This window comes from Struthio camelus, chromosome 4 (genome assembly GCF_040807025.1).
Source record: "Struthio camelus isolate bStrCam1 chromosome 4, bStrCam1.hap1, whole genome shotgun sequence".
Taxonomy (NCBI): Eukaryota; Metazoa; Chordata; class Aves; order Struthioniformes; family Struthionidae; genus Struthio; species Struthio camelus.
Window position 1 is genome coordinate 87,158,251 of NC_090945.1, and position 27,991 is coordinate 87,186,241.

At 69.1% G+C, this 27,991-nt stretch overlaps 1 protein-coding gene across 2 annotated transcripts; it reads left to right on the top strand.

The window, feature by feature from the left end:
• Positions 1-22,262, top strand: EBF4 (EBF family member 4). Of its 2 annotated transcripts, none has more exons than XM_068943943.1 (16): positions 1-146; positions 4,644-4,800; positions 4,956-5,019; positions 5,098-5,153; positions 6,116-6,189; positions 6,479-6,547; positions 13,832-13,913; positions 14,835-14,952; positions 15,537-15,670; positions 15,751-15,877; positions 18,805-18,893; positions 18,979-19,044; positions 19,467-19,644; positions 19,748-19,930; positions 20,938-21,141; positions 21,247-22,262. In XM_068943943.1, the coding sequence occupies exons 1-16, from the start codon at positions 16-18 to the stop codon at positions 21,315-21,317; spliced, it is 1,803 nt and encodes a 600-aa protein (XP_068800044.1). In that variant the 5' UTR covers positions 1-15; the 3' UTR covers positions 21,318-22,262. The 2 variants fall into 2 exon arrangements, with proteins under 2 accessions (XP_068800044.1, XP_068800045.1); XM_068943944.1 differs by having other exon boundaries at positions 15,540-15,670.
• Positions 22,263-27,991: the final 5,729 nt, after the last annotated feature.

A 27,991-nucleotide genomic window follows, 5' to 3' on the forward strand; every position in this document is an offset into this window, starting at 1 on the left:
CGAGCCCCCCTTGCCATGTTCTCCGTGCAGGAGGCGCTGCCCCGGGGGGGGCTGCCCATGAAGGAAGAGCCGCTGACGGCCGGCCTGCCCTCCGTGAGGTGGCTGCAGAGCACCGGCATCCTGGACGCCAGCACGGCCGCGCAGAGGTAAGGGGCACCGTGGGCACGCCGGGCATCCCGGGCATCCCGGGCACACCGCGCATCCTGGGCATCCCGAGCACTCCGGGCACACCGTGCATCCCAGGCATGCTGGCCACTGTGGGCATCCTGCACATCCCAGATGCCCTGGGCACCCCGGGCACCCTGGGCATCCCAGGACCCCTGGGCAACCTGCACTCCTCGGGCATCCCAGCTACCTCGCGCAGCCCAGGTACTTCAGGCAGCCCAAGTACCCCGTGAGCCCTGGGCTCCTTGGGCATCTCCTGCAATCTATATCCCTGCACACCTCGGGCATCCTGGGGACACCCGTGCGCTCTGGTCATCTGGGTTACCCCAGGCACCCCAGGAACCCTCAGGTACCCTGGGCACCCCAGACACTTGGGCATCCTCGGTACCCTGTGCACCCAGGTACCTTGGGCATCCCTGGCACCCTGCACATGCCACACCGGTAGCCACAAGTCGGGTGGGCCAGAGGGCAGTGGCAGCAGGGCAGGAGCTGCTGCTGGAGCTGCGAGAGGTTGTCGTGCCGCGCTGTGCTGCACCGTGCCGTGCTGCGCCGTGTTGCGCCGTGCCGTGCTGCGCCGTGCTGTGCTGCACCGTACTGCGTGTCCACCGGGGCCAGGACCTGCACCACCCTGTCCTCCACGTCGGGTGGGAAAAGCCACCGAGGGTGAGGGCAGGGGTCTGGCCACAGTCCTCTCCCCACCTCCCGGACAGGAGTCGAGGCATCGGGGCTGGGAGGGAATGATCGCTGCAACCGTTCATGCAGCCTGCACCACCGAGCTCACCGCGCTCCACAGCCCCATGGTGTCCCTGCGCGCCCTGGCCAGCCCCGGCCTCCCCGGGGGGCTCCCAGCCCCATCGCCCTGTGGGGCTGCGTTCCCTGCCATCCCTGGGGGGCTCAGGGCTCCGCGTGCCCCATCCCGTCCCTGCTGTCCCTGCGGGGCTCAGGGCGTCGTGTGCCCCATCCTATCCCTGCCACCCCCAGGGGGGCCAGGGCTCCGCATGCCCCATCCCATCCCTGCCGTCCCCGGGGGCCTCGGGACTCCACGTGTCCTATCCCGTCCCTGCCATCCCCGCGGGGCTCAGGGCTCTGCGTGCCCCATCCTGTCCCTGCTCTCTTCATCCCTGTGCCCAGGGGGTCCCGGGCTGTGGCTGGGGGCATCCTGCATCCCTGCCGCAGTCCCCCAGCTCCCGCTGTCCCACGCCGCGTGCGCCGTGGGGCTCGGGGGCAGGAAGGGGTGGCCGCGTGTGGGGCTCACCGCAGCTGGGTCCCGCCAGGGCTCATGGAGACGTGGTGGCTCAGCCCTCGCGCCCCGCGGCACGGAGAGGCGCAGGGATGCGGGCCAGCCTGGGCACAGCCGCTGGGACCCCATCCAGCGCCTCCCCGGCGCCCGAGCCCCACACGGCCGGGTGCTCCGTGCCCTCTCCCTGGCCAGGGACAGTGGGACGCAGGGGTCTGACTGGGGGCAGAGCTGGGGTCTCCCCTCTGCAACCAGCGCTGTGGGGGCACATCCCCAGCCCTTGCACTGCCAAGCCGGTTTGCAGCGCGGGTGAGACAGCCTGGTTGTGCGCGCTGTCCCCGCGCTCGGGGTCCCCAGCCCCGCTGCCAGCCCTGCTGCCAGCTCTCAGCCTGGGGGCTGCGTTTGCAGCGGAGGCAGCCCCTCGTGGCTGAAGCCCCGGAGGCTCCCCAGAGTCCCATCCTGAGCTGCCGTGTTTGCAAATAACTGCAGGGGGACTAAAAACTGCAGGAATCACATTGCCAGCCCCGGCCGTCCCGCCACAGCCCCGTCCCAGCGCAGCCGCTGCGCCCGGGGCGTGAGAGTCCCCCTCGGCTCCCCAGCTTGCACCCAGCCTGCACCCCCAGGAGGGGCCCGGAGCGGGGCCAGGCCGAGGGTCCAGCCCTGCCCAGGGTGCCCCCGGCCTGGGGCCCCAGAGCAGGGGAGGGGGCGATGCCGGTGGAGGTGGCAGCTGTCCCCGTGCACCCACGAACCTGCCCCACCATGGTCCTTGTCCCCACAGCTTCTCCCCCAAGGGGTGAAGGGGACTGGGATGGGGGACATGCACGGGAACCCCCCATTGCCGGGAATGGGCAGGGTGGGGGCTGGCGGGTGTCAGAGCTGGGGGTGTCTGGCTGGTGCCGTGTGGAGGAGCAGCCGGTCTGCCCCAACAGGGTATTTTGAGTGTGAATCCCCGTGGGGTGCCAGGGTCTCTGGGACACCCTGGAGAGCCCCTGCACCCGCGCCGGAGGTGCTGGTCTCGCCGTCCGGGTGCAGAACCCCCCCCCCCGCCCCAGAGCAGGCCGTGAGTGAGACACATAAACACCTCCCTGGCCCCCCGCTCCCCAGCTCCGGCGGCTCGGAGGGACCGTCGGGGCTTTGCACAGTGCTGGCAGCCGCGGTCCCATGGGGGGCCGGGACCGAGCGGAGCTCCCGGTGCGGTGTCGGTGCAGCTAGCGAGGGCTGAGGAGCCCTGCGGCAGGGACGTGGCTGCGTGCGTGTCTCCGGCTGGGCACGCAGCATCCCGCGTGGGCCGGCCAGGCCCTGCGGCGTGCCGGGATGCAGCAGCACGGTGCGCACCCATCCGGGCCTGTGCGCCACACGACGGTGGGGCTCACCAAGTTGTCCCCCCCGGGCTGCGCCGGCCTGGACCAGCAGTTTTGGGGACGGGAGCCAGGGGCCAGGCAGCCAGCGTGGTCCAGACCCACCGCTTGGGTGCAAATCGCACATGTGTCAGGAGCGACATGCGTGTGGACACGGCAAACGGGCACGCGAGGCCTCTCCTGGTCTCCAAAGGCAGCCAGCCTGTGGCTCACGTCCCGGACCCGTTTCCAGACCCTTGGTGCTCCCAGGGCGTCTCGCCAGTGCTCTACTCGGGCAGCAACAAGTAGCAGCACCGCAGCGACTGCCAGCACAGATCGGTGAGAGCCTGTCCGGCCTCACAGGGTCGCTCCCTGCACACTGCCCAGAGCCACCAGCAAACCACGTGGGGAGCTGCAGCCCCCTGCAAGCAGGGGGTGCAGTGCAGATGGGCTGGGGTCTCAGCGGTGCAATGCACAGTGGCTGAGGTCCCAGCAGTGCAATGCGGATGGGCCGGGGTCTCAGCGGTGCAATGCACAGGGTCTGGGATCCTGGGAGTGCAATGCAGAGGGTCTGGGGTCCCAGGGGTGCAATGCACAGCGGCCAGAGTCCCAGGAGTGCAATGCACAGGGTCTGGTGTCTCAGCAGTACAACGCACAGGGGCCGGGGTCCCGGTGGGGAAGCCAAAGCGGCCTCTCGGGTTTCCAGGCTGGCATGGGCGCTGCCTCCCTCCCCGCGCCGTTTCGCGGTGAGCCTTGGCTGCATAATTGCGCGGTGCCCCTGGTTCCTGGAGGATCCGTGAATGGAAGATGTTGCTTTCCTGTAACAGACGTTGGCTGGTCTCGTTTGCTAGGAAATGCTCTGATTGCCTTTAATAATTAATGGCAGCGGGCTGGGCTCTCGGAGCACCCGGGTCTCGGCAGCGCTGAGCGCAGAGCCGCAGCTATTCCCGGCCGGCGGCTCGCTGGCTCGGCCCCCCTCCCTCCCCGCTGCACTTTTGGGGAGGCGCCGGGGGCCGAGGGCCGGGGGCAGCGCTGGCTCGCGGCGCTGCCCGGCTCCCTGTCCCCCGCTGGGACCGTGCCACCTTCGCGGTAGCTGGGAGCCCCATGGCCGGGCTCCAGGGCCGGGTCCCCTGGCCGGGGGACGCCGTGCAGGCTGCGTGTGCATGCACGGCGGTGTGCCCGGACATGCTGGTCGCAGGGCACCGCGCATGCGCACGTGCGTTTGCACGTGTGTGTGCCTGGACACGCGTGTGGGCAGTGCATGTGGGCACAAGTGTGCGTGCGTGTTTGCACGTGTGTGTGCCTGGACACGCGTGTGGGCAGTGCATGTGGGCACAAGTGTGCGTGCGTGTTTGCACGTGTGTGTGCCTGGACACGCGTGTGGGCAGTGCATGTGGGCACAAGTGTGCGTGCGTGTTTGCACACACGTGTGCCTGGACACGTGTGTGGGCAGTGCATGTGGGCACAAGTGTGTGTGCGTGTTTGCACACACGTGTGCCTGGACACGCGTGTGGGCAGTGCATGTGGGCACAAGTGTGTGTGCATCCCCAGCCACCCCAGAGCGCTCACAGGGGACAAGGGTGCCAGCGGTCCCACTCGCCAGCCGCGGCCCGGGGCCTAGGGAGCAGGGACAGCGGCTGCAGGGGGTCTCGCTCCGCAGCTGGGCACTGTGTCCCCTGCTGCCCTCGGGCAGCCGTGTCGGGGGGGCTGCACCCAGTGGAAGCAGGACGAGGGCGCGGGGGGGGCTGCACCCCGGCAGGAGCAGGACGAGGGCGCTGGGGGGGGGGCTGCACCTGGGCAGGAGCAGGGTGTTTGCATTGGACGGGCGGCTGCGGATGCTGTGGGGCGGCCGCGCTCCTTCCCGGGCCGTGGCCCCGCTCAGCGCCCTCCTGCTCCTCCCGCAGCGGCGTGGGCCTGGCCCGGGCTCACTTTGAGAAGCAGCCGCCCTCCAACCTGCGGAAATCCAACTTCTTCCACTTCGTCCTGGCCATGTACGACCGGCAGGGCCAGCCCGTGGAGATCGAGCGCACCTCCTTCATCGACTTCGTGGAGAAGGAGAGGGTGAGCACGGCCGGGCTGAGACCTCTCACAAACTCGTGACAAGTGTGGCAGGGCTGGATGCTCACCCTGCTGCCGGGGTGGTGGTGGTGGGGGGGGTTGCATGGCAGCTCCGAGCCTGGTGGGCACCGCGTCCGACCTCCCGCCTGCCTCCCCAGGAGCAGACCGGCGAGAAAACCAACAACGGCATCCACTACCGCCTCCAGCTGCTCTACAGCAACGGTAGGTGCCCGGGGCGGCGCGCGCCGCGGCGGCCAGCAGCTGCCGGCCGGGCCTCACGCGTCCCCTCTCGCCCCGCAGGGATCCGGACGGAGCAGGACCTCTACGTGCGGCTCATCGACTCCATGTCCAAGCAGGTAAGGCCGCGGCGGGCAGCGGGCCGGGGCAGCGACGGGCAGCACCGCGGCGGGGGCCCAGGCAGGTGCCCCCCACCCCAGCCCACGCCGGCCACTGACGGCTCCAGGCTGCCCCGCTGGGTGTGCGCGTCGGTGCCGGGGTGTGCAGGGCACACAGGTCTGCACGTGCACACACGTCTGCATGTGCACGCACAGGTGTGCAGGGCATGTGTGTGCACACACATGTGCAGAGCACACAGGTCTGCACGTGCACACACACGGGTGTGCAGGGCATGCATGCACACACACACACAAAGGTGTGCAGGGCACACACATTTGCACGTGCACACACGCACACACACAAGTGTGCAGGGCATGCTCATCTGCACATGCACACACAGATGTGCAGGGCATGAACATCTGCACACACACAGGTGTGCACGGCGCACACATTTGCACAAGCAAACACAGGTGTGCAGAGCACATATGTCTGTATGTGCACGCATAGGTGTGCAGGGCACGCATGCACACACACAGGTGTGCAGGGCACGCATGCATGCACACACAGGTGTGCCCAGCACACGTCTGCACATGCACACACACACTGGTGTGCAGGGCGCACGTATGCGTGTGCACACACAGGTGTGCAGGGCACACACATGTGCATGTGCACAAACAGATGTGCAGGGCATGCGTGCACAGCCGGGTAGGTGTGCAGGGCACGCACATCTGTACATGCACACACAGATGTGTCGGACACGCGCGTCTGCGTGTGCAGACAGGTGTGCAGAGCACACACACGCGCACTGCCCCTCCGCCCGGGCACAAGCGCAGGTGTGCCCGGCCACCCAGCGTACAGGCACGGGCCGGAGGCGCGCCGGGCGCGGGGGCTGCACACGCGCCCCCCAGGCCCGCGGCGCTCTGCCTGCCCGCGCCAGCCCCCGGGGACGCCGGGGTCCCCACCTGGGCGCTCTCTCCCCCAGGCCATCATCTACGAGGGGCAGGACAAGAACCCCGAGATGTGCCGCGTCCTGCTCACCCACGAGATCATGTGCAGGTAGGGGCAGCCCCGGCTGCGGGCCGGGGTCCCCCGTCCCCGTCCCCGGGGCGCGCGTGCCGCCGCGCGGTCCCCTGTGCCCCATTAGAGCATCTCTTGTTTACCACGCTCGCGCGCCGTGTTTGTGCAAATTAGCGCTCCGTGCCAGCGCCGCTAATTGATCTCGGGAGCGGCGCTAACGATGCCGGGGCCGGGGGGCCGCCAGGCTGGCCGCGGCGCTCCCGGGGGGCCGTTTGGGGAGGGGGCGCAGGGCGGCCCCGCTCACGCCGGCCCCTCTCGCCCTGCCCAGCCGCTGCTGTGACAAGAAGAGCTGCGGGAACCGCAACGAGACGCCCTCCGACCCCGTCATCATCGACAGGTAGGAGCGCGGCATCGCCTGCGCCGGCGGCCCGGGGAAGGGGCTCGCGGTGGGTGTCTCGGGCTGACGGGACATGGGCTGAGGCCCCACGCGCTCGCTGCACGCCTGGACGGCGGGGGGGCCCATGCAGCCTGGGGCTCGGCTGCGCCGCGCCGCCGCCGCCGAGCGGGTGCTGGCCGCGGGCTACGGGCGCCCCGGCGGCGGCGGCCAGGGCCGGCAGAGGGGGGAAGCGACGTCTGCCGCCAGCGCAGCGCTTCCGTCCGGCAAATAAATAATACAAGCGACATGCCACCGCTTCAAAGAGCGGGGGGGGGGGTCGCGGCCCCCCGCGCCCCTCTCCTGCCGTGCCGCGGGCGCAGGCGGCGGTCGCTCCCGCCGGCCCCCGGCTGTCCCTTGGGACGACGAGGCGCGAGGCGGGGAGCCAGATGTGCTGGGAGCTCGTTAGCTATTTGCATATGCAAATCAGCCCCCCTCTCCCGGCGCTGGCGTGGAGCCGAGCTGGGCCCCCTCCGGGGGGGCGCAAGGGACCCGAGCCAGTGGCAGCGCCCTGGTGGTCCCCGGGCGCCCGTCGCGGCTGGCTGCCCGCGGGGACATCAGAGGCAGGAACATGAGGCCCCTCGCAGGCCATCAGGCCCCGGCGCCCCGGCTGTCTGGCCGTCTGGCAGTCTGTCCGTTTGCCATCCCTGTCGCCTCCGCCCTCTGCACCGGCTGCGCAACCTGCAGCTCCCTCCGTCCACCCTTCCTTCCCTCTGTCCCTCCGTCCCGCCATCCTTCCCACCATCCAGTCCTCCATCCATCCCTCCCTCCATCCCTCCCACCATCCATCCCTCCCACCATCCAGTCCTCCATCCATCCCTCCCTCATCCCTCCCTCCCTCCATCCCTCCCACCATCCAGTCCTCCATCCATCCAGTCCTCCATCCAGCCAGTCCTCCATCCATCCCTCCCTCCATCCCTCCCACCATCCATCCCTCCCACCATCCGGTCCTCCATCCAGCCAGTCCTCCATCCATCCCTCCCTCCATCCCTCCCACCATCCATCCCTCCCACCATCCAGTCCTCCATCCATCCAGCCCTGTGTCCATCCCTCCCTCCATCCCTCCATCCTTACCTTTATCCACCCATCCCTCCAACCCTCCCTCCATCCTTTCCCCGTCTGGTCCTCTGTCCATCCATCTACCCATCTCTCCATCCTTCCCCCATTCAGTCCTCTATCTATCCATCCCTCTCTCCGTCCTTCCCTCCATCCCTTCCTCCATCCTTCACCCTATCCAGGCCTCTGTCCTTCCCTCAGTCCCTTCCCCCATCCAGTCCCTCCCTCCAGCCCTCCACCCATCCCTCTCTCCATCTCTCCATTTTTCCCCCTTGCAGTCCTTTATCTCTCCATCCCTCCCTCTCTGTCACCATCCATCAATCCACTCTTCCATCCATCCCGCCATCCCTTCATCCTCACCTGCATCCAGTCCTCTATCCACCCAGCCCTCCCTCCATCCTCCCCACCATCCAATCCTCTATCCATCCACCCGCCCATCCCTCCCGCCATCCCTCCATCCTCCCCACCATCCAATCCTCTATCCATCCACCCGCCCATCCCTCCCGCCATCCCTCCATCCTCCCCACCATCCAATCCTCTATCCATCCACCTGCCCATCCCTCCCGCCATCCCTCCATCCCTCCCACCATCCAATCCTCTATCCATCCATCCATTCATTCCCCCCATCGAGAGCTCTCTCTCTCCCTCCATCCCTTCCTCTCCCCATCTGTCTCTCCACCCCCCCCCCATCCCCATCCCTTCCTGCCCCGTCTCCCTGATCCTCATGCAGGACCCGGCCAACCGGGACGAAGGGGCCGGGGAGGCTGAGCCGGGGCGGCTGCGGTGGCTGTGCTCCACCCAGCCATGGGGAGTCCCAGCCACCTTGGGACATGCAGCCTCGCCGGGGCGTCCCCGGGTGTCCCACGGCACACTGGGCATCTCCTGTCCCCTGTCCCCCGCCTTGCATTCAGCCTGGCCCCTGCGCCGGCCCCAGGCCTTGGCCCTGGTCCACCCTCCGCTCTGCTCCCCAAGGACGGTGCGTGCGGTGCCTCCCAGGGTTGCTTTCCTCTGTCGCCCGCAAAGACGGTCCCAGCGACTGGCCTCCCCATGGGATGAGTTGCCCAGGGCTCTGCAGGGCTCCTGGGTCCCCCTGGCTCTGCTGGCCTCTCGCCCCGTGACGAGGGGCGAGGCGACCCCCTGCCAGGAGCCCAGGCTGGTGCATGCCACGTCCTGCCGGCCCGGGGACACGGAGGGGCGCGTGCAACGCAGCCCCCGGGCTGCACCGCCAGCTGGGCCGGCCCCGCGCCCGGCCCCATTCCGGCAGCTCCCCGAGCCCCCGCACTCCCCTCGCCCGCCGCCTCCGGCCAGCGCAGCCAGATGTGCTGGCTCCCGCCCCGGGGCCGCCGGCCAGCTGTGTGGCCGCCCGCGCCGCCAGCTGTGTGCGGGCGCTTCCTCCCCGCAGCCGCCGGCCCCGTCGCCAGCGGGATGCCGACCCCGGCGTCCCGGCCAAGACTAACCTTGCGGCCACGTCCGGGAGCCCCGAGCAGCCCCGTTCCCACCTTGTCCCGGGGCGCCCGGGATGCTCCTGACGCCGCCGGGTGCCGCAGCCGCCCGCGTTTCGGGGTGAGCGCGAGCGCTGCGCCCCAGCGAGCTGGCAGCCGGGCTGTCCCCGTCCCCCCGCTGGGGGGGATCCCAGCCCCGTCCCGCACCCCGACCCTTTCTGCCCTCGCCGGGGGCTTCCCCAGGCTCTGCCCTGCCTGCCACGGGCGGCCCCGGCCCGGCGCCCGCTCCCTTCCCCCCGGCCCCGCGCCCTGCCTCCCCCGGCGCCCGCTCCCCGGCCCGACGCCCGGCCCCACTGGTTTAGAGAGCCAGATAAGTGCCCTATCAACATGTTAATCAAATTACTTAGGAGCTAAAATTGACGCTTTTCATTAATTATACAAGATTATTCTAATTGCAAATTCAAATTTATGCGCTCGGAACAGAAGGTGTTCGGCAGCATTGCCGGGAATTTGCATATTAAATGGGGAGCGTTGTGCATTATGGATGCTAATGTATGCACATTGTCTGTATTTTTAACTCCCGGGCCCATATGCGCGGCTGCCGCTTAAGGAGGTGAAGAAGTCCGACGTGTTTTTATTATTATTTCCCCTCTCCTTGGCGCGAAGTGGCAGCGCGGGCTGGGGAGGGCCGGGGGGGCTCGCCCCGCAGCCCCGCGCCGCCTCTGTCAATCTCCGCCCGGGGAGGGGGTTGTTTTCCCTTCCATTTCCACGCTCCTTCCTTCCCCTGATTACCACCTGGGAGGCTGGCGGGCGCCGTGGCAGGAGCCTTCGCGCGGCCCCCTCGGCCCGGCCCGGCGGCCCGCGGCTTTTGGGGGGGGGGCGGCGCCAAGGGGGATTTGCTCCCTTCTCCTCCATCGCCGGTGCAACCGGCCCTCGGAGGGGCCGACATCGCGGCAGGGCCGCTGCAGAGCCCGGGGGTCTCGGCAAGGTGCCCGGGGCCCCGGCGGTGCTGCGGGGCTCGCGGGGGCCGCGGGACCCTGCCCGCACCCTGGTAGCCTGCATCGCAGTGCCAGAAACCCCGCCGAGCCTCCCCGCGACCCCCAGTGCCCGACCTGCAGCTGGCGGTGCCACGGGTCCCCCCTCCCGCCTGCCCGGAGCGGTCACGGAGTGGGGCGGGGGGGCTGCGATGGGGGGGAGGGTGGGATGTCGGGTAGGATGCTGGGATGGGATGAAGGGCAGGACGCCAGTGTGGGGCCCTGGAGCAGGATGCTGGGGTGGGACGCGGGACCAGGAGGCCGTGAAGGGCTGGTGGGGTGGGACGCGGGACCAGGAGGCCGTGGAGGGCTGGTGGGGTGGGACGCGGGACCAGGAGGCCGTAGAGGGCTGGTGGGGTGGGACGCGGGACCAGGAGGCCGTGGAGGGCTGGTGGGGTGGGACGCGGGACCAGGAGGCCGTGGAGGGCTGGTGGGGTGGGACGCGGGACCAGGAGGCCGTGGAGGGCTGGTGGGGTGGGACGCGGGACCAGGAGACCGTGAAGGGCTGGTGGGGTGGGACGCGGGACCAGGAGACCGTGAAGGGCTGGTGGGGTGGGACGCGGGACCAGGAGACCGTGAAGGGCTGGTGGGGTGGGACGCGGGACCAGGAGGCCGTGAAGGGCTGGTGGGGTGGGACGCGGGACCAGGAGGCCGTGGAGGGCTGGTGGGGTGGGACGCGGGACCAGGAGGCCGTGGAGGGCTGGTGGGGTGGGACGCGGGACCAGGAGGCCGTGGAGGGCTGGTGGGGTGGGACGCGGGACCAGGAGGCCGTGGAGGGCTGGTGGGGTGGGACGCGGGACCAGGAGGCCGTGGAGGGCTGGTGGGGTGGGACGCGGGACCAGGAGGCCGTGGAGGGCTGGTGGGGTGGGACGCGGGACCAGGAGGCCATAGGGAGCTGGTGGGGTGGGACGTGGGAGCAGGATGCTGTAGAGGGCTGGTGGGGTGGGACGCGGGACCAGGATGCTGTAGAGGGCTGGTGGGGTGGGATGCGGGATCAGGATGCTGTAGAGGGCTGCTGGGGTGGGACGTGGGAGCCGGATGTGAGGGCAGGATGCGGGCTGGGATGCGGAGGTCAGATGCTGGGCCAGGATGCAGGCTGGGGTGCCAGGCAGGATGCTGAGGTGCGATGTCGGGTGGCATGCAGGGTTTGGATGCTGAAGCAGGAGGCCAGGCAGGCTGCCGGGCTGGGATGCTGGGGCAGGATGCAGGGAGGGGAGGCTGGGCCGGGATGCCAGCCCAGGATGCAGGGCCGGGATGCCAGGCAGGAGGCTGGGGCAGGACAGCGAGGCACGTGCCGGGCAAGCGGGCTCTGCAGGCAGGACGGGGTCGCAGGCAGCGCTGGGGCGGCCGCAGGCGGAGGCTCTCCGGTGTGCGGTCCCACGGCTGGAGCCCTGCCAGAGGGCAGAGGCAGGGCGCTGCCACCCTGTCTGGGGACATTGCCACCCTGTCTGGGACACTGCCATGCTGTCCGGGAATATTCCCTTGTGGGAGGCAGCGAGGGATGGGCAGGGAGAGGGGGAGCCCCCAGCCCCAGCAGGAGGGACACCAGGCGTGCACTCCTGCACCCTCGCTGCAGTCCCCCACGGCCGAGTGGGGCCCGAGACCCCCTTCGTGTCCAGGGGGACACTGGCCAGAAGTGCTGGCGTGGGGCAGGGAGGTGGCGAAAGGAGGGGAGGTGGCAGGGAGAGACGCGGTAGCCTGGCATGGCATGGTGACCTGGCACAGCCTGGTGGCCTGACACGGCGTGGTGGCCTGGCACGGAGCAGCGACTCGGCGTGTTGTTACGACTCGGCACAGCACAGTGGCCTGGCGGGACGCAATCACCTGGCACAGCGTGGTGGCCTGGCATGGCACGGTGACCTGGCACAGTGACCTGGCACAGTGCAGTGACGTGTCACGGTGCAGTGACCTAGGCTGGCATGGCACGGTGACCTGGCACAGTGACCTGGCACACTGAGGTGACCTGGCACACTGCGGTGACCTGGGCTGGCATGGCACAGGGACCGGGCACGGTGACCTGGCACAGTGCAGTGACCTGGCATGGTGCAGTGACTTGGCACAGCACAGTGATTTGGCACGGTGCAGTGACCTGGCATGGCATGGTGGCCTGGCATGGCATGGTGACCTGGCCTGGTGCAGAGACCTGGCACAGCATGGGACAGCAACCTGGCACGGTCACCTGTCACAGTGCTGTGACTTGGCACGGCACGGTGATTTGGCACAGTGCAGTGACCCCGCATGGCGCAGTTATCTGGCATGGCATGGTGGCCTGGCAAGGTGCAGTGACCTGGGCTGGCATGGCATGGTGACCTGGCACAGTGACCTGGCGCAGTGCCGTGGCTTGGCACAGCACGGTGATTTGGCACAGTGCAGTGACCCGGACAGGGCAGAGACCTGGCCCAGGGGGTGACGGGGTCCGGGGCTGGCAGGCCTCACCCTGTTTCGGGGCAGGTCCTGGGCACACAGCGGGGTCGGGCGCCGGCGAGGTCCCGCGTGCGGGCGCTGCAGGAAACGGGCAGAGGGCCCGGCACCATCGGCCTCCCAGCTGGGTGCGTGTGTGTGTGCATGTGTGCATGTGTGTGCGTGTGTGTGCGTGTGTGTGCATGGAGGGTGCATGCAGGGTGCGTGCCCGGGTGCTTGTGCCCGGTGTGCATGCCCGTGTGTGGGGCCGCGTGTGCGTGTGCATGTGCCGCCTGTGCGGGTGGCCCCGGGGAGCACACGGGCGCCTGCGCTCCCGCTAGCGGTGCCACGAGCCCGGGAGTGTGCCCGTGGTCCTGGCGAGCCCGTGTCCGTGGTCCCAGGATCGTGTCCATGCTCCTGGCCAGCACATGTCCGTGGTCCCAGGAGTGTGTCCCTTGTCCAAGGAGCATGTCCATGGTTCCAGGAGTGTGTCTGTGGTCCAGGAGCATGTCTGTGCTCCAGGAGCATGTCTGTGGTTCAGGAGTGTGTCCATGGCCCCAGGAGTGTGTCCATGATCCCAGGAGCATGTCTTTGGTCCTAGGAGCATGTCTGTGGTCCAGGAGCGTGTCCGTGGTCCAGGAGCGTGTCCGTGGTCCCAGGAGTGTGTCCATGGTCCCAGGAGCATGTCCATGACCCCAGGAGTGTGTCCATGACCCCAGGAGTGTGTCCATGGCTCCAGGAGCGTGTCTGTGGTCCCAGGAGCATGTCCATGGTCCCAGGAGTGTGTCCATGACCCCAGGAGTGTGTCCATGGCTCCAGGAGTGTGTCCATGGTCCCAGGAGCATGTCCATGACCCCAGGAGTGTGTCCATGACCCCAGGAGTGTGTCCATGGCTCCAGGAGCGTGTCTGTGGTCCCAGGAGCGTGTCTGTGGTCCCAGGAGCGTGTCCGTGGTCCCAGGAGTGTGTCCATGACCGCAGGAGTGTGTCCATGGCTCCAGGAGCATGTCCATGGTCCCAGGAGCGTGTCTGTGGTCCCAGGAGCGTGTCTGTGGTCCCAGGAGCAGTCCATGACCCCAGGGGCCGTGCGCCCACATGCCCATGCTCCGGGCGTGCGGCGGTGCACATGACCCCCGAGGTCCCCGCGACTGAGCCGAGGACCCGGCCATGCCCACGACAGGGTAGAGCAGGCGGTGCATGCCCGAGTGCGTGCCACGGGGGGCGCAGGGACGAACGGGGACCGCGCGTGGCAGGGAGGGTGCGTGCACGCCGCCGGTGCGGCCGACACCGACTGCTGGGGTCTCTCCTTCCCCCTTAGGTTTTTCCTCAAGTTCTTCCTCAAATGCAACCAGAACTGCCTGAAGAACGCCGGGAACCCCCGGGACATGCGGCGCTTCCAGGTGAGCCCCGGGCCGCGAGCCAACCCTGCTTATTTGTTCCCAAAAGGATCTAGGGGACCCAAAGGGGAAGCGAGTGCCGAACTGCCCGAGACCCTTTGCAAACTCTTCCTCCGTGTCCCCCCTTCCCAGAGCCGAGCTTTCCTCGCGGCAGCTGGAGTTTCCTTTTGCAGAGTGGAGTGGGGGGGGTCTGTCCCGTCTCCCACCCAGCACGGGTGCCTTCATTAGGGCCTCTCGTAAAGATATGATAATTGTGACATTTTTACATGATTAACGACCTATCCAATTTGCATAGCACCAAGCAGCTCCGGGAGAACAGCCAAGTCCACCCACCTCCACGCCGGAGGGAGCGACCGAGGGGAGGCGTGGGGGCGTGGGCTGCGGTTGCAGGGCACGGGGTGGGGTGCCCCCCACCCCGTGCCCGGTGCCCTCCAGCCTGGTGGCGTGGTGACACCAAGGCAGTGCCCTGGCCGATGCTGGGATCTTGCAGCACCGTGTTGTTCTCTGTCGTGTGCACACAAATGCACACGTGTCTGCAGATGTTTATGCGTGCACACAAGCCCCCACATACACGGGCACGCACACACACACACGCATGCATGCACACATGCATGTGTGCACACAGCTGCTTATGTATGCCCACGTGCATCCACACGCACACACAATTACACAGCTGCACACGTGTGTATTTGCACACACCCCACCAGCAAGGCTGCCCCGTCCAGGGACGGAGCAGTTCAGAAGGCAATGCAGGGCCGTGACGATCCCGGGATGCCCAGAGGTGTGGGGGGACACTAGGGACAAAGAGGGGCTGAGGACCCTCCGGTGGGGCCGCCTTGTCCGTGGAAGGAGGAAGGACCCTGCGGGAGCAGGCGGGCAGGGGGCAGCCCTGACCCTGCGCTCCCCTCCGCCCCTCTCCCGCAGGTGGTCGTGTCGACGACGGTGAATGTGGACGGCCACGTCCTGGCCGTGTCCGACAACATGTTCGTCCACAACAACTCCAAGCACGGCCGCCGGGCACGGCGCCTCGACCCCTCCGAAGGTGAGTCCTGGCCAGCGGGGCCGGGGCACACACACACGCACATGCATGCACACACGCACACGCACACGCACACGCACACACGCACACGCACACACACGCACATGCATGCACACACGCACATGCACACGCAGATGCACACACGCATGCACGTGCACACGCACACGCACATGCACACACGCACATGCACACTCACACACACACGCACATGTGCATGCACATGCACACACGCATGCACAGGCACACGCACATGCACATGCACACACACGCATGCACATGCACACACACACACGTGCATGCACATGCACACACACACACACACATGCCCACGCACACGTGGGCCCACACCTGCCTGGTGCCCACGCACGCTGGGTGCCGGCACCGTCCCCAAAAGCGAGGGCGCTGCAGGGCCGCGCACACCCAGGCGGCCACGTGCGCCCCGGCCACCCCGCGGAGCCGGTGTCCCAGCACGGGTCCCCGCGGCAGTGCGCGGCGGCCCCGAGCTCAGAGCCAGCGTGGCGAGCCGTGCCCTCTGCCCATCCGGCCGGCCCGGCGCCCCCCTCACTGCTGCCCTGGGCCGCCCGCAGCAGCCACCCCCTGCATCAAAGCCATCAGCCCCAGCGAGGGCTGGACCACCGGCGGTGCCACCGTCATCGTCATCGGTGACAACTTCTTCGACGGGCTCCAGGTGGTCTTCGGCACCATGCTGGTGTGGAGCGAGGTAGGGGGCGGCGCGGGTGGTGCGGGCGGCGCGTCCCCGGCCCCCCGCCGCCCGCGCCTCAGCCCCGCGCGCCCTCGCAGCTCATCACGCCGCACGCCATCCGGGTGCAGACCCCGCCGCGGCACATCCCCGGCGTGGTGGAGGTGACGCTCTCCTACAAGTCGAAGCAGTTCTGCAAGGGCGCCCCGGGCCGCTTCGTCTACACTGGTGAGGGCGCGGGCGGCGGGGGGACGGGGACCCGGCGGTGGTGCTGCCCGCGCGCTGCGCTGGCATTGCACGCGTGTTGCACGCCGCAGGTGTGCAGCGCTTGAGCCGCGTGGCGCGGCGAGCAAACGGGTGACAAACCGGGCGCTTGGGAGCCGGGTGACATGGAGGAGGGCTGCACGGGTGAGGCGCTGCGCGCGAGGCTGGGCGCACGCAGTCGTGCAAGAGGGTCACTGTGCCGGGGGGGAGGTTGTGTGTGCAGGCACGACACCGCGCACGAGGCACCGACTGACACTCTGCGCGTGTGATAATGTGTGTGAGAGTGTGTGACGGTTCACGTGCAATGTGTCGCGTGTGCAACGTGTCACGTGTGCATGGGCACTGCAGGATCCTCCCCACGTGTGCAAAGGAGCAGTGCGTGGAGCCAGCGCGCGCACGCCTGACGCAGCTGTGCCAGGGCAGAGCTGGGAGCCCGTGTGCATGTGTGCATGTGTGTGCACGTGTGTGCATGTGTGTGCACGTGTGTGCATGGCAGAGGGCAGCGCCGTGGCCTGGCTGGGTGTGCGAGGCAGCCCGGGTGTACGGACTGTGCCGCCAGGAGCCGTGTCGTGGGCCGTGTGCTGGGGCCGTGTCCGGCAGGGCCGCGCACCGGAGCCACGGCACGCTCCAGAGGACAAGCCACGTTTCCGGCCGCCGTGTCCCCATGCCCCGGTTCTCGGGGGGCTCTGCCTGTCCCCAGCACCCAGGGGTCCCCACAGTGCCCACCCGTGGCCCCGCAGCCTCCTGCTGCTGTGGCCCCGCAGCGCCCACCCGCGGCTCCCTCCACTGGCTCCTCGGGGCGATCCGGCCTGCCCCTGGGCAGCATGCATGTGTGGGGCATACGCACAGCAGCATGCACACGTGTGCAGTGCGAGCGGGGCAGCATGCGCACATGCAGTGTGAGCGGGGCAGCATGCACACATGTGCCGTGTGAGCAGGGCAGCATGCACATGCGTGCAGTGTGAGCAGGACAGCATGTATACATGTGCCACGTGAGCAGGGCAGCATGCGCACATGTGCCGTGTGAGCAGGGCAGCATGCACACGCGTGCAGTGTGAGCGAGGCAGCATGTATACATGTGCCATGTGAGCAGGGCAGCATGCGCATGCATGCAGTGTGAGCAGGGCAGCATGCACACATGTGCCACATGAGCAGGGCAGCATGCACACATGTGCCGTGTGAGCAGGGCAGCATGCACACGCGTGCAGTGTGAGCGGGGCAGCATGCACACGCGTGCAGTGTGAGTGGATCAGCATCCACACATGTGCAGTGTGAGCATGGCAGCATGCACACGCGTGCAGTGTGAGCGAGGCAGCATGCACACGTGTGCCGTGTGAGCAGGGCAGCATGCACACGCGTGCAGTGTGAGCAGGACAGCATGTATACATGTGCCACGTGAGCAGGGCAGCATGCGCATGCATGCAGTGTGAGCAGGGCAGCATGCACACATGTGCCACATGAGCAGGGCAGCATGCACACATGTGCCGTGTAAGCAGGGCAGCATGCACACGCGTGCAGTGTGAGCGAGGCAGCATGCACACATGTGCCGTGTAAGCAGGGCAGCATGCACACGTGTGCAGTGTGAGCGAGGCAGCATGCACACATGTGCCGTGTGAGCAGGGCAGCATGCACACGTGTGCAGTGTGAGCGAGGCAGCATGCACACATGTGCCGTGTGAGCAGGGCAGCATGCACACGTGTGCAGTGTGAGCGAGGCAGCATGCGCACATGTGCCGTGTGAGCAGGGCAGCATGCACACGTGTGCAGTGTGAGCGAGGCAGCATGCGCACATGTGCCGTGTAAGCAGGGCAGCATGCACACGTGTGCAGTGTGAGCGAGGCAGCATGCACACATGTGCCGTGTGAGCAGGGCAGCATGCACACGTGTGCAGTGTGAGCGAGGCAGCATGCACACATGTGCCGTGTGAGCAGGGCAGCATGCACACGTGTGCAGTGTGAGCGAGGCAGCATGCGCACATGTGCCGTGTGAGCAGGGCAGCATGCACACGCGTGCAGTGTGAGCGGGGCAGCATGCACACATGTGCAGTGTGAGCAGGGCAGCATGCACACGCGTGCAGTGTGAGCGAGGCAGCATGCACACGTGTGCCGTGTGAGCAGGGCAGCATGCACACGCGTGCAGTGTGAGCGAGGCAGCATGCACACGTGTGCCGTGTGAGCAGGGCAGCATGCACACGCGTGCAGTGTGAGCGGGGCAGCATGCACACGTGTGCCGTGTGAGCAGGGCAGCATGCACACGTGTGCAGTGTGAGCGAGGCAGCATGCACACGTGTGCCGTGTGAGCAGGGCAGCATGCACACGCGTGCAGTGTGAGCGAGGCAGCATGCACACATGTGCCGTGTGAGCAGGGCAGCATGCACACGCGTGCAGTGTGAGTGGGGCAGCATGCACACATGTGCCGTGTGAGCAGGGCAGCACACACACGCGTGCAGCGTGAGCAGGGACTGGGGACACTTGTGTGACGGGAGCAGGGGCCGTGCATACTGGCGCGATGCGCCGGGGGGCTGCGCACACAGCTGCGGCGCGAGCGGGGGCCTCGCACACGCTTGCCCTTGCGCACGGGACGGCGCTTGTGCCGGGCGGGCGCGCGCGGCGCCGCGGGGAACCGGCCGCTGTGGGGGGGGCTGGCGTGCCGTGCACGAGCGCCGGCGCTCTGTCTCCGTCCCGGCTCCCCCCGGGCAGCGGGGGGGCCCTGCAGGACCCGGGGCACGCGGGAGCAGAGGTCGGCCGGGGCTGGGGCTGCATCCCAGACCGCCGGCTTCCCCCCCTGCACCACCGTGCCCCTTGCTCAGCCCCACGGCCTGTGCCTCAGTTTCCCCCGAGGATGGGGGGGACGCGGGGAGCCCCTGCTCACCGCCGTGCCCCCCCCGGCCAGCGCTGAACGAGCCCACCATCGACTACGGCTTCCAGCGGCTGCAGAAGGTGATTCCCCGGCACCCCGGCGACCCCGAGCGCTTGCCCAAGGTAGGGAGGGGGCCGCGGCGGCGGGGGGGCCGGGCGCGGGGTTGGGGGGGGGGTGCCCCGCTGAGCCCCGACCCGCCGCCCGCAGGAGGTGCTGCTGAAGAGGGCGGCCGACCTGGTGGAAGCGCTCTACGGGATGCCGCACAGCAACCAGGTACGGCCGCCGCCGCCGGTGGCCCGCGCGCCCGGCCCCACATCTGCTTCGCGTTAGGAGCCCCCGGGCGCTGAGTCAGGGCCCCCCGGCCCCCCGGCCGCCCCCCGCCCGGGCGGAAGGCGCAGCCGCCCAGCTCGGCCGCCCTCGGCTCCGCTCAGCCGCCCTTTGTCTCCACTGAAGCCGCCTTTTTTCCCACGTCCTTCCTGGCTCGTGGCACGAGTGGGAGCAGCCTCAGCCGCCCCTGCCCCTCTCCTCCCGGCCCGGCTCCCGGGGGGGAGCTCCGGGCTGTGCATGTGGCGGGAGGTGTCACGAGTGGGAGCAGCCTCAGCTGCCCCTGCCCCTCTCCTCCCGGTCCCCCTCCCCGGGGGGGGGGAGCTCGGGTCTGCACGCGCCCCGGCGTGATGCCGTCCCCGTCCCTCCAGGACCTCATCCTGAAGCGAGCGGCAGACATCGCCGAGGCGCTGTACAGCGTCCCCCGCGCCCCCGGGCAGCTCTCCTCGCTCGCCGGCAACCACGGCCCCGCCGGCGTGATGGGGGTGAACTCCTTCGGCAGCCAGCTGGCCCTCAACATCGGCGACGGGGCGCAGGGCGCGGAGCAAGGTGGGCTGGGGCCCCGGAGCGCGGGGGGACCCCCCCGTCCGGCGCGGGGGGCCGGGAGCCAGGGCCGCCGGCCCGCGCCACCGCCGCCTGCTCCCGCCCGCAGGCTACTCCCGAAGCACGAGCAGCGCCTCGCCGCGGGGCTACGTGCCCAGCTCCACGCCGCAGCAGAGCGGCTACGGCGGCGCCGCCGGCGTCAACGGCTACGGGGGCAGCACCATGGCCAGCCTGGGGGTGCCCGGCTCGCCCAGCTTCCTCAACGGCTCCACCGCCAACTCCCCCTACGCCAGTGAGTCCGCAGCCAGGGCGGCGCGCCGGCCCCTGGCACCGCGGCTGCAGAGAGGAGGGGGAGCAGGGGCTGGGGTCCCCAGGGTGCACTGGTGTGTTGGGTCGTGGTGATGCCCTGGCACCGGGGGATGCTCTCGCTGGGGTCCCTGGGGTGCACCAGTGTGTTGGGTGACGGCGATGCCCTGGCACCGGGGCTGCTCCCGCCGGGGACCCCGGGGTGCACCGGTGTGTTGGGTCGCGGCGATGCTCCGGTGCTGGGGCTGCTCCTGCCGGGGTCCCCGGGGTGCACCGGTGTGTTGGGTCGTGGTGATGCCCCGGCACCGGGGCTGCTCCCGCCGGGGACCCCGGGGTGCACCGGTGTGTTGGGTCGCGGCAATGCTCCGGTGCTGGGGCTGCTCCTGCCGGGGACCCCGGGGTGCACCAGTGTGTTGGGTCACGGCGATGCCCCGGCACCGGGGCTGCTCCCGCCGGGGACCCCGGGGTGCACCGGTGTGTTGGGTCACGGCGATGCCCCGGCACCGGGGCTGCTCCCGCCGGGGACCCCGGGGTGCACCGGTGTGTTGGGTCACGGCGATGCTCCGGTGCTGGGGCTGCTCCCGCCGGGGACCCCGGGGTGCACCGGTGTGTTGGGTCGCAGCGATGCTCCAGTGCCGGGGCTGCTCCCGCCGGGGACCCCGGGGTGCACCGGTGTGTTGGGTCGCAGCGATGCTCCGGTGCCGGGGCTGCTCCCGCCGGGGACCCCGGGGTGCACCGGTGTGTTGGGTCACGGCGATGCTCCGGTGCTGGGGCTGCTCCCGCCGGGGACTCCGGGGTGCACCGGTGTGTTGGGTCACGGCGATGCTCCGGTGCCGGGGCTGCTCCTGCCGGGGACCCCGGGGTGCACCGGTGTGTTGGGTCGCAGCGATGCTCCAGTGCCGGGGCTGCTCCCGCCAGGGTCCCCAGGCCGCACCGGGGGATGCTCTCACCCCGTGCAGCTCTGCCGCGGCTCAGCGGGTGTCTCTCCCCCAGTCATGCCTTCCAGCCCCCCGCTCGGCGCCTCCTCCATCACCCTGCCGTCCGGCACCAACACCTCCACCCCCACCGGCGTCTTCTCCTTCTCCCCCGTCAACATGATCTCGGCGGTGAAGCAGAAAAGCGCCTTCGCCCCCGTGGTGCGGCCGCAGACCTCGCCGCCGCCCGCCTGCTCCAGCACCAGCGGCGGCAGCCTGCAAGGTGAGCGGGGTCCCCGGGTGCCCCCGGCCCCGCGCCCGCCCCCACCGGCCGCTGCTCCCTGCCGCCTCGCCTCACTCCCTCTTTCTCTTCCCTCCCGCCGCCCAGACCAGTCTTTCGAGGACTCGGACAAGTTTCACACCCCTGCGCGGTCGCTCCAAGGACTGGCCTATTCCTAAACGCAGTAAGGTCTCGGGTGTCCCCAGAGCGTCCCCCGGCAGGGACGGGGACGGGGACGGGGACGGGGAGCAGGGGCTCTGCCCTGCCCCGGCGCTCCCACCCCTCGTCTTCCCTCGCAGCCCTGTCCGGCCTCGGCACGCCGCCCGCCTGAGCCGGGACGGGAGCCCGGAGCAGCCGGCACGGCCGGGGACGGCGCGAGGGCCGGTCCCCCAGCCCCCTCGGCCTCGGAGGGAGCCCCCAGAAACGGACCGAAACCTCCGAGCTTAACCTCAAAAAGTCACACGTCCAGGCTGCGCCCCCACCCCAGCTCCCCGGGCGCGGGACCACCCATCCGTCCATCCGGGCGCGGGGTGGCCGCGTCCGGGAAGCCGGCGGGCGGGATGCGCCGGGATGGCCCAGCTCCCTGCCTCCTCCCTCGCACTTCCCATCGCTTCCCAGCAGCTGCGCAGCCAGCGCTTTGTTCCCAGATGTTCGCTCCAGATGTGGAGCCGCCCACCCGCGGGTCCCGGCGGCGCTCGGTGGGAACGCACAGCCCACCGGCCGCCGGCAGCGGGGCCCCCCCGGCCCCACTCCGCTCCCCCCGGTCCACGGCGGGCTCCGGGCTGCCCAGCGCCACCGAGCCGGCCCCCCCAGCGCCGTGGCAGGATGCAGCCCTTCACCCACCAGGGATCCCTGGAGCCCTTTGGAGCAACTCCTGGGACACCCAACTGCAGCTCTTTTATTATTATTATTATTATTATTATTATTATTATTATTATTATTACTATTATTATTAATATTATTATTATTTTTAGGAAGAGGCAAGCCGGAGGGCGGGGGGCTCTGCAGGACCGGACAGGGAGACCCCCGCTCCGGCGCTGCCTCCCCCTCTCGTTTCGGCGTTTTTACCTTTCTTTCCGGGCGGGCAGGAGCAGCCGCGAGTTTTGTAAATAAAGCAAAAGGGAAAAAAAAAAAAAAAAAGAGAGAGAGCGGGGGGGGGGGGGGCCGCGGCGCGCTCGCCGCCCGCCACGTCCCCCCGCCCCCCCGCGTGTCCGCGCACCGCGTGGGCCGCCGCGATGGTGATGCCTTCATGCCCTGTCCCCGTGTAAGCACATGTAAACGCGCATTGCACCCTCGTTCCCCGCCGCTTAGGAGCCGGGTGGCGACAGCAGCCGCGGCCACCCGAGACCCCCCCGGGCGGCAGCCGGGCCGGGCCGGGCCGGGCCGGGCCGGGGGGCGGCGGCGGCGGCGGCGGGGGGGCAGCGCGGGGGGGGGCGGCGCGGGGCCCGGCTGCAGCGGCCCGAGCGGGGCCGGGGCAATAAAAGCACTTGCAGAAAGGCGGCCGGCTCGGCGGCGTCTGTGAGCCCACGCGGGACACGCGGGACACGCGGGACACGGACACCCCGCGCCCCTCGTCCTGGGGACAGGGACGTGCCCATGGGGGGGACCCGCGGGACACAGACACCCCGTGCCGCTTGTCTCGGGGTTGGGGATGTGCTCATGGAGGGGGACACGCAGGACACGGACACCCCGCGCCGCTCGTCCTGGGGCCAGGAACGTGCCCACGGGGGGGACCCGCGGGACACGGACACCCCATGCCGCTTGTCTCGGGGTTGGGGATGCACCCATGGAGGGGGACACGCAGGACACGGACACCCCCTGCCACTCATCCTGGGGACAGGGACGTGCCCACGGGGGTGGGGGGACATGGACACCCCCGCTGCTCATCCCAGGGCTGGGGACGTGCCCATGGGGTGGGGGGGACATGCAGGACACGGACACCCCATGCTGCTCATCCCGGGGACAGGGATGTGCCCACTGAAGGGGGGGACATGCAGGACACAGACACCCCATGCCGCTCGTCTCAGGGTTGGGGACATGCCCATGGAGGGGGACAGGTGGGACACGGACACCCCGCACCCCTTGTCCCGGGGACAGGGACATGCTCACGGAGAGGGGGGACACGGACCCCCCCGCCATTCATCCCAGGACTGGGAACGTGCCCATGAAGGGGGGGACCCGCAGGACACGGACACCCCGCGCCGCTCGTCCCGGGGAGGGGGACGTGCCCACGGGGGGGACGCGCTCATCCCGGCGCGGCGCTGCCTGTGGCCCGCAGCCCTGCTCCGCCTGGGAACGCTCCGCTCCTCGCCGCCTGGCCGGGGCGCCCGCTCCGGCCCCACATCTTGTTCCCATTGCCGGCGCGCCGGAAAGGCGGGAGCGTCGTTCCTGCCGCCGCCGGACGCCTGGGACCCCAGAGGAACGCGCCCTCCTCCGCGCCGTGCACCGCTCCGGTCCCCGGCCCCCCAAACCTGGCCGCCCGCACCCGGCACGGCTCTGCAGCCCCCGGCCAAGGGCCCAGCCCCGCACGGCCGCTGCCGGGGCCCGCGGGAGCCGCTGGGTCGTGCTCGGCCGTGCCGGGCTCTGCCACGCTGTGCCGTGCCGTGCCATGCTGTGCTGCATTGTGCCGTGACGTTTCATGCCATGCCATGCCATGCCACACTGTGCCGTGCCATGCGTTATGCCATGCTGTGCCATGTCGTGCTGTGCCGTGCCATCCTGCTTTATGCCATGCTGTGCCGTGCCGTGCTGTGCTGTACCATGCTGCATTATGCCATGCCGTGCTATGCCATGTTATGCCGTGCCGTGCCATGCGGCGTTATGCCACACTGTGCCATGCCATGCTGTACAGTGCTGTGCCACGCTATGCATTATGCCACGCTATGCTGTGCCATGCCACGCCACACTGAGCCACGCCACGCTGTGCCATGCATGCTGCATTGTGCCAGGCCGTGCTGTACAGTGCTGTGCCATGCTATGCTATGCCATGCTGCATTATGCCATGCCGTGCTGTGCCATGTTATGCCATGCTGTGCCAGGCCACCCAACCCTCCCCAGAGCCCTGTTCCTGCCCAGTGCTCCCCTCGGCTCTGCCAGCTCCCAGGGGGACGGGGGCTGCCAGGGGCCCTGCCCGCAGCCGGTGCAGCAGTGCTCGTGCACGCAGCTCTGGGGGTGGGCACACGCATGGGTCCCCCGCTGCCCGCAGACCCACAGCTGCGGAGGGGCTGCTCGCAGCGCGGCGGCCCCAAGCATGTGCAGCGGGAGGGGGAGCCCAGCCGGAGCGTGTGCCGGCACGTGCACACGTGTGCCAGCGTGGGAGCTGCTGCCACGCGCCTGTGCGTGTGCTGGGGAAGGCCACAGCAGGGATGCTGGCAGGTCACGGAGCGCCGGGGCTGTTTTTGCAGCTGCCCGGCTGTCCCCCATCACACCCGTACAGCCGGCGCAGGAGCAAGCCGGGAGAGCAGCAGCCTCGAACCGCCGGCTGGGCAGAGGGGGAGCTGTGCATGGCCAGCTGGGCACGGGGACACATGGGGACACATGGGGACGCAGGGGGATGCACACTCAGACGGGTGTGCCTGGGGCCTGGCAGGTGTGCACCCGGGGAGAAGCGTGCACACAGAAGGGCGCGTGCACGATGGGGCTGCGCTTGCGCAGGTTAGCGGGGGCACAGGGGGAGGCTGTGCACACACGGGTGGCTGTCCGCACCTGGAGAGGAGCTGTGCGCAGGGGAGGTCCCCGCACACAGGAGAGCGAGGATGCACATAAGAGGGTGTGAGCGTGCAGGAGGAGCGTGTGCACACGGGGCGGCGTGTGCACAAGGAGAGGTGCAGGCGGGTGAGTGTGAGTGTGCAGGAGTGTGCAGGTGGGCGAGCAGAGCCCCGGGGCAGCAGCACCCCCAGGGCTGTGTACGAGATTCAGTTTTTTGGCCCCCTGCAGCGTAACAGGGTCACAGCGGGCAGGAAGGCTGCGTTTTACACACATGTGAAATAAAGCACTCCATAGCCGTGACCGCCAGCGCTTTATTGTGTAACAGCTGGGAAAACAGCAATGTTCTCTTCAGGCTTGGCCTCCCCCTGCACTCACACACATGCATGCAGAGGCAAACTCACCGTCGTGCATGGACACTCACAGGCACAGGCACACATACATGCACACACATGCACACGCAGAGGTTCGGACATGCCCATGCCCGCGCGTGTGCAGGCACGCGCACCAGTGTGCACAGGCGTGCTCACACCTGTGCGCCCGTGCACCGCACAAGGTGCCCGCGTCCTGCCCTGGCACCCATCCGGGAGCCCCCGGAGCCGCACGGCCGCGGGGTGCTGGGCACACAGAGCCCCGGGTGGTCGCCATGGGCTCCCAGCCGTGCCGACGTGCTGTGGCGCAGCCCTGAGCCCACCCTTGCAGAGGTGCCAAGCGGGACGAAAGAGCAGCGGAAGGAAAGGGACCCTGCATGCCATTTCCCTGCAAATCCTGTGGCGCCGGGGGAAGCCGTGCCTCGCCGGCCCGTGCGCTCCACCGCTCCGTGGCCCTGTGTGCAAGGGAAACCACCGGTGCAGGGCGAGCGGGTGGCGGGCAGCCCCCAGGTGCCCCGCGGCGGCAGCGGGTGCTGAGCCAGCCGGGTCTGCTCCCCGCGGTGCACACCGCCGCGAGCCGCTCCGGCGAAGCCCAACGGCCCCCGCCAGCCCCGGGGCTGGCCGCCGGCCAGAGCCGCCTCCGAGGGCTGGGGGGGGGGGGCGGACACGCGTGTGCACAGCTGGCAGGGATGGACACACGTGTGCATGGGGTGGTATGCAGCTGGCTGGGATGGACACACGTGTGCACAAGGCCTGCACAGACAGCAGGGATGGACACACGTGTGCATAGGATGTGCACAGCCGGCACAGATGGACACAGGTGTGCACAGGGCGGTGCACAGCTGGCTGGGATGGACACACGTGTGCATAGCCAGCAGGGATGGATACACATGTGCACAGGGTGGTGCGCGGCTGGCTGGGGAGACACACGTGTGCACAGAGTGTGCACAGCCAGCAGGGACGGACACGTTTGCACGTGGCAGTAGGCAGCTGGGCAGGGACAGACACACGTGTGCCTCTCCATGCGTGTGCAAAGGAGGGGGGGCTGTGCGGCTGGGCTGCATGCAGGGGGCTGTGCATGTGCACACACGTGCACGCTGCTCTGCTTGCACAGCACATCCATGTGCACACCCACAGGCATGTGCTCACGCGTGTTCATGGCAGCACGTGCCGGTTCACTGCCGCCGAGCGCAGCAGGGGCCGGGCTGGGTCGCCCCGGGCAGGCAGAGGTTGGCCAGGGATGGGGGGAGCAGCGCAAATTTGGGGTGTGCCATGGGACCGGTGCCCCCCTGGCCCCGGCAGCAGCCCACCCGCAGGAGCGATTCCAGATGTTCCCGCCTGCAGGGCCCCCGCGGCTCCAGCCCGCGACCCTCCGGGCCGGGTCGCACCGGCGCGAGCGTCACCCCGCCGGCACCCCGCTCACGGGCCGGCCACGGAGGGGAAAGCCCCCATGGGCTGCGCCGCGCGCCCGAGTAACACCTCCGGCGGAGCAGATGGCACCGTGACTGCGCACTTCACGCGCCGCCGCCGCCGCCGCGCTTCCCCCGGCAGCCGGGCCAACGGGGCCGCCTGTGTTTGCCAACTGCCGGGAGGATTTTGCCAACACGCACGGGGGGAGGGAAGAGCTCAGGCATCGCCCAGTGGAGCCTGGCAGCCCGCCCCGGGCACCGGCGAAGGGGGGCGCGGGGGTCCCATGCATGCACTGGGCCATGCACAGGTGGCACAGCACATATGTGCAACACAGCACAGCGCACACACATGGCACAGCACGCACACATGGTGCGGGACACACGCACATGGCACAGCACACATGGCGCAGCATGCACGCACATGGCACAGCACACACGGTGCAGCATGCACACACAGCATAGCACACACGTGGCACGGCACACATGTGGCACAGCACATACACGCAGCACAGCATGCACACACATGGCACAGCATGCACACACGGCACAACATGCACATGCAGCACGGCATGCACATACATGGCACAGCATGCACACAGCACAGCAAACAGAGCACAGTACGCACACACATCATGGCATGCACACACGGCACAGCATGCGCATGCAGCACGGCATGCACATACATGGCACAGCATGCACATACATGGCACAGCACGCACACAGCACAGCACACACACAGAGCACAGCATGCACAGCCATCACGGCACACACACACGGCGCAGCATGCACATGCAGCACGGCATGCACATGCATGGCGCAGCATGCGCACAGGGCATGCACGGCACACACACACATAGCACAGCATGCACACACAGCACGGCACATACATGGCACAGCATGCACACACGGCGCAGGCATGCGTGCACAGCATGGCACACAGATGTGGCATGGGCATGCACACGTGGCATGGCATGCGTGTTCACACAGCACAGCGTGCACATGCAGCACAACAAATGCAGCACAGCATGCGTGTGGCACAACACACACACATGGCACAGCACACACATGGCACGGCATGCACACACGCCAGCGGGAGCAGCTGGGTCTGCTGGGAGCCGCTGGCCGCCCGTGAGGAAGGCGTCTCCTCCGCTCCGGGACCCCTGCGCTCCCCAGCACGTCCCTGTACCCTGCACCCAGCCCTCTCCCCGCAAACTGCCCTCAGCCCCCAAGCTGCCCCGTCCCTTCCCCTGCACTGAGCCAGCAGAGGGTCCCCGTCGTGCCCAGCACCGCCTCCAGCAGCACCCCCTCCCCAGGCTGGGAGCCCCCCGGGGTGCAGGGGGCTGGCGCAGGGCCCGTGCAGGGGGTGAG

Excerpts from the sequence above, each read along its gene's own strand:
- EBF4 (XM_068943943.1), top strand. The coding sequence starts at position 16 with ATGTTCTCCGTGCAGGAGGCGCTGCCCCGGGGGGGGCTGCCCATGAAG. Across the intron at positions 14,953-15,536 it reads GCGCCTCGACCCCTCCGAAG|CAGCCACCCCCTGCATCAAA; the intron begins GTGAGTCCTGGC and ends GGCCGCCCGCAG. Across the intron at positions 19,931-20,937 it reads CGCCAACTCCCCCTACGCCA|TCATGCCTTCCAGCCCCCCG; the intron begins GTGAGTCCGCAG and ends TCTCTCCCCCAG.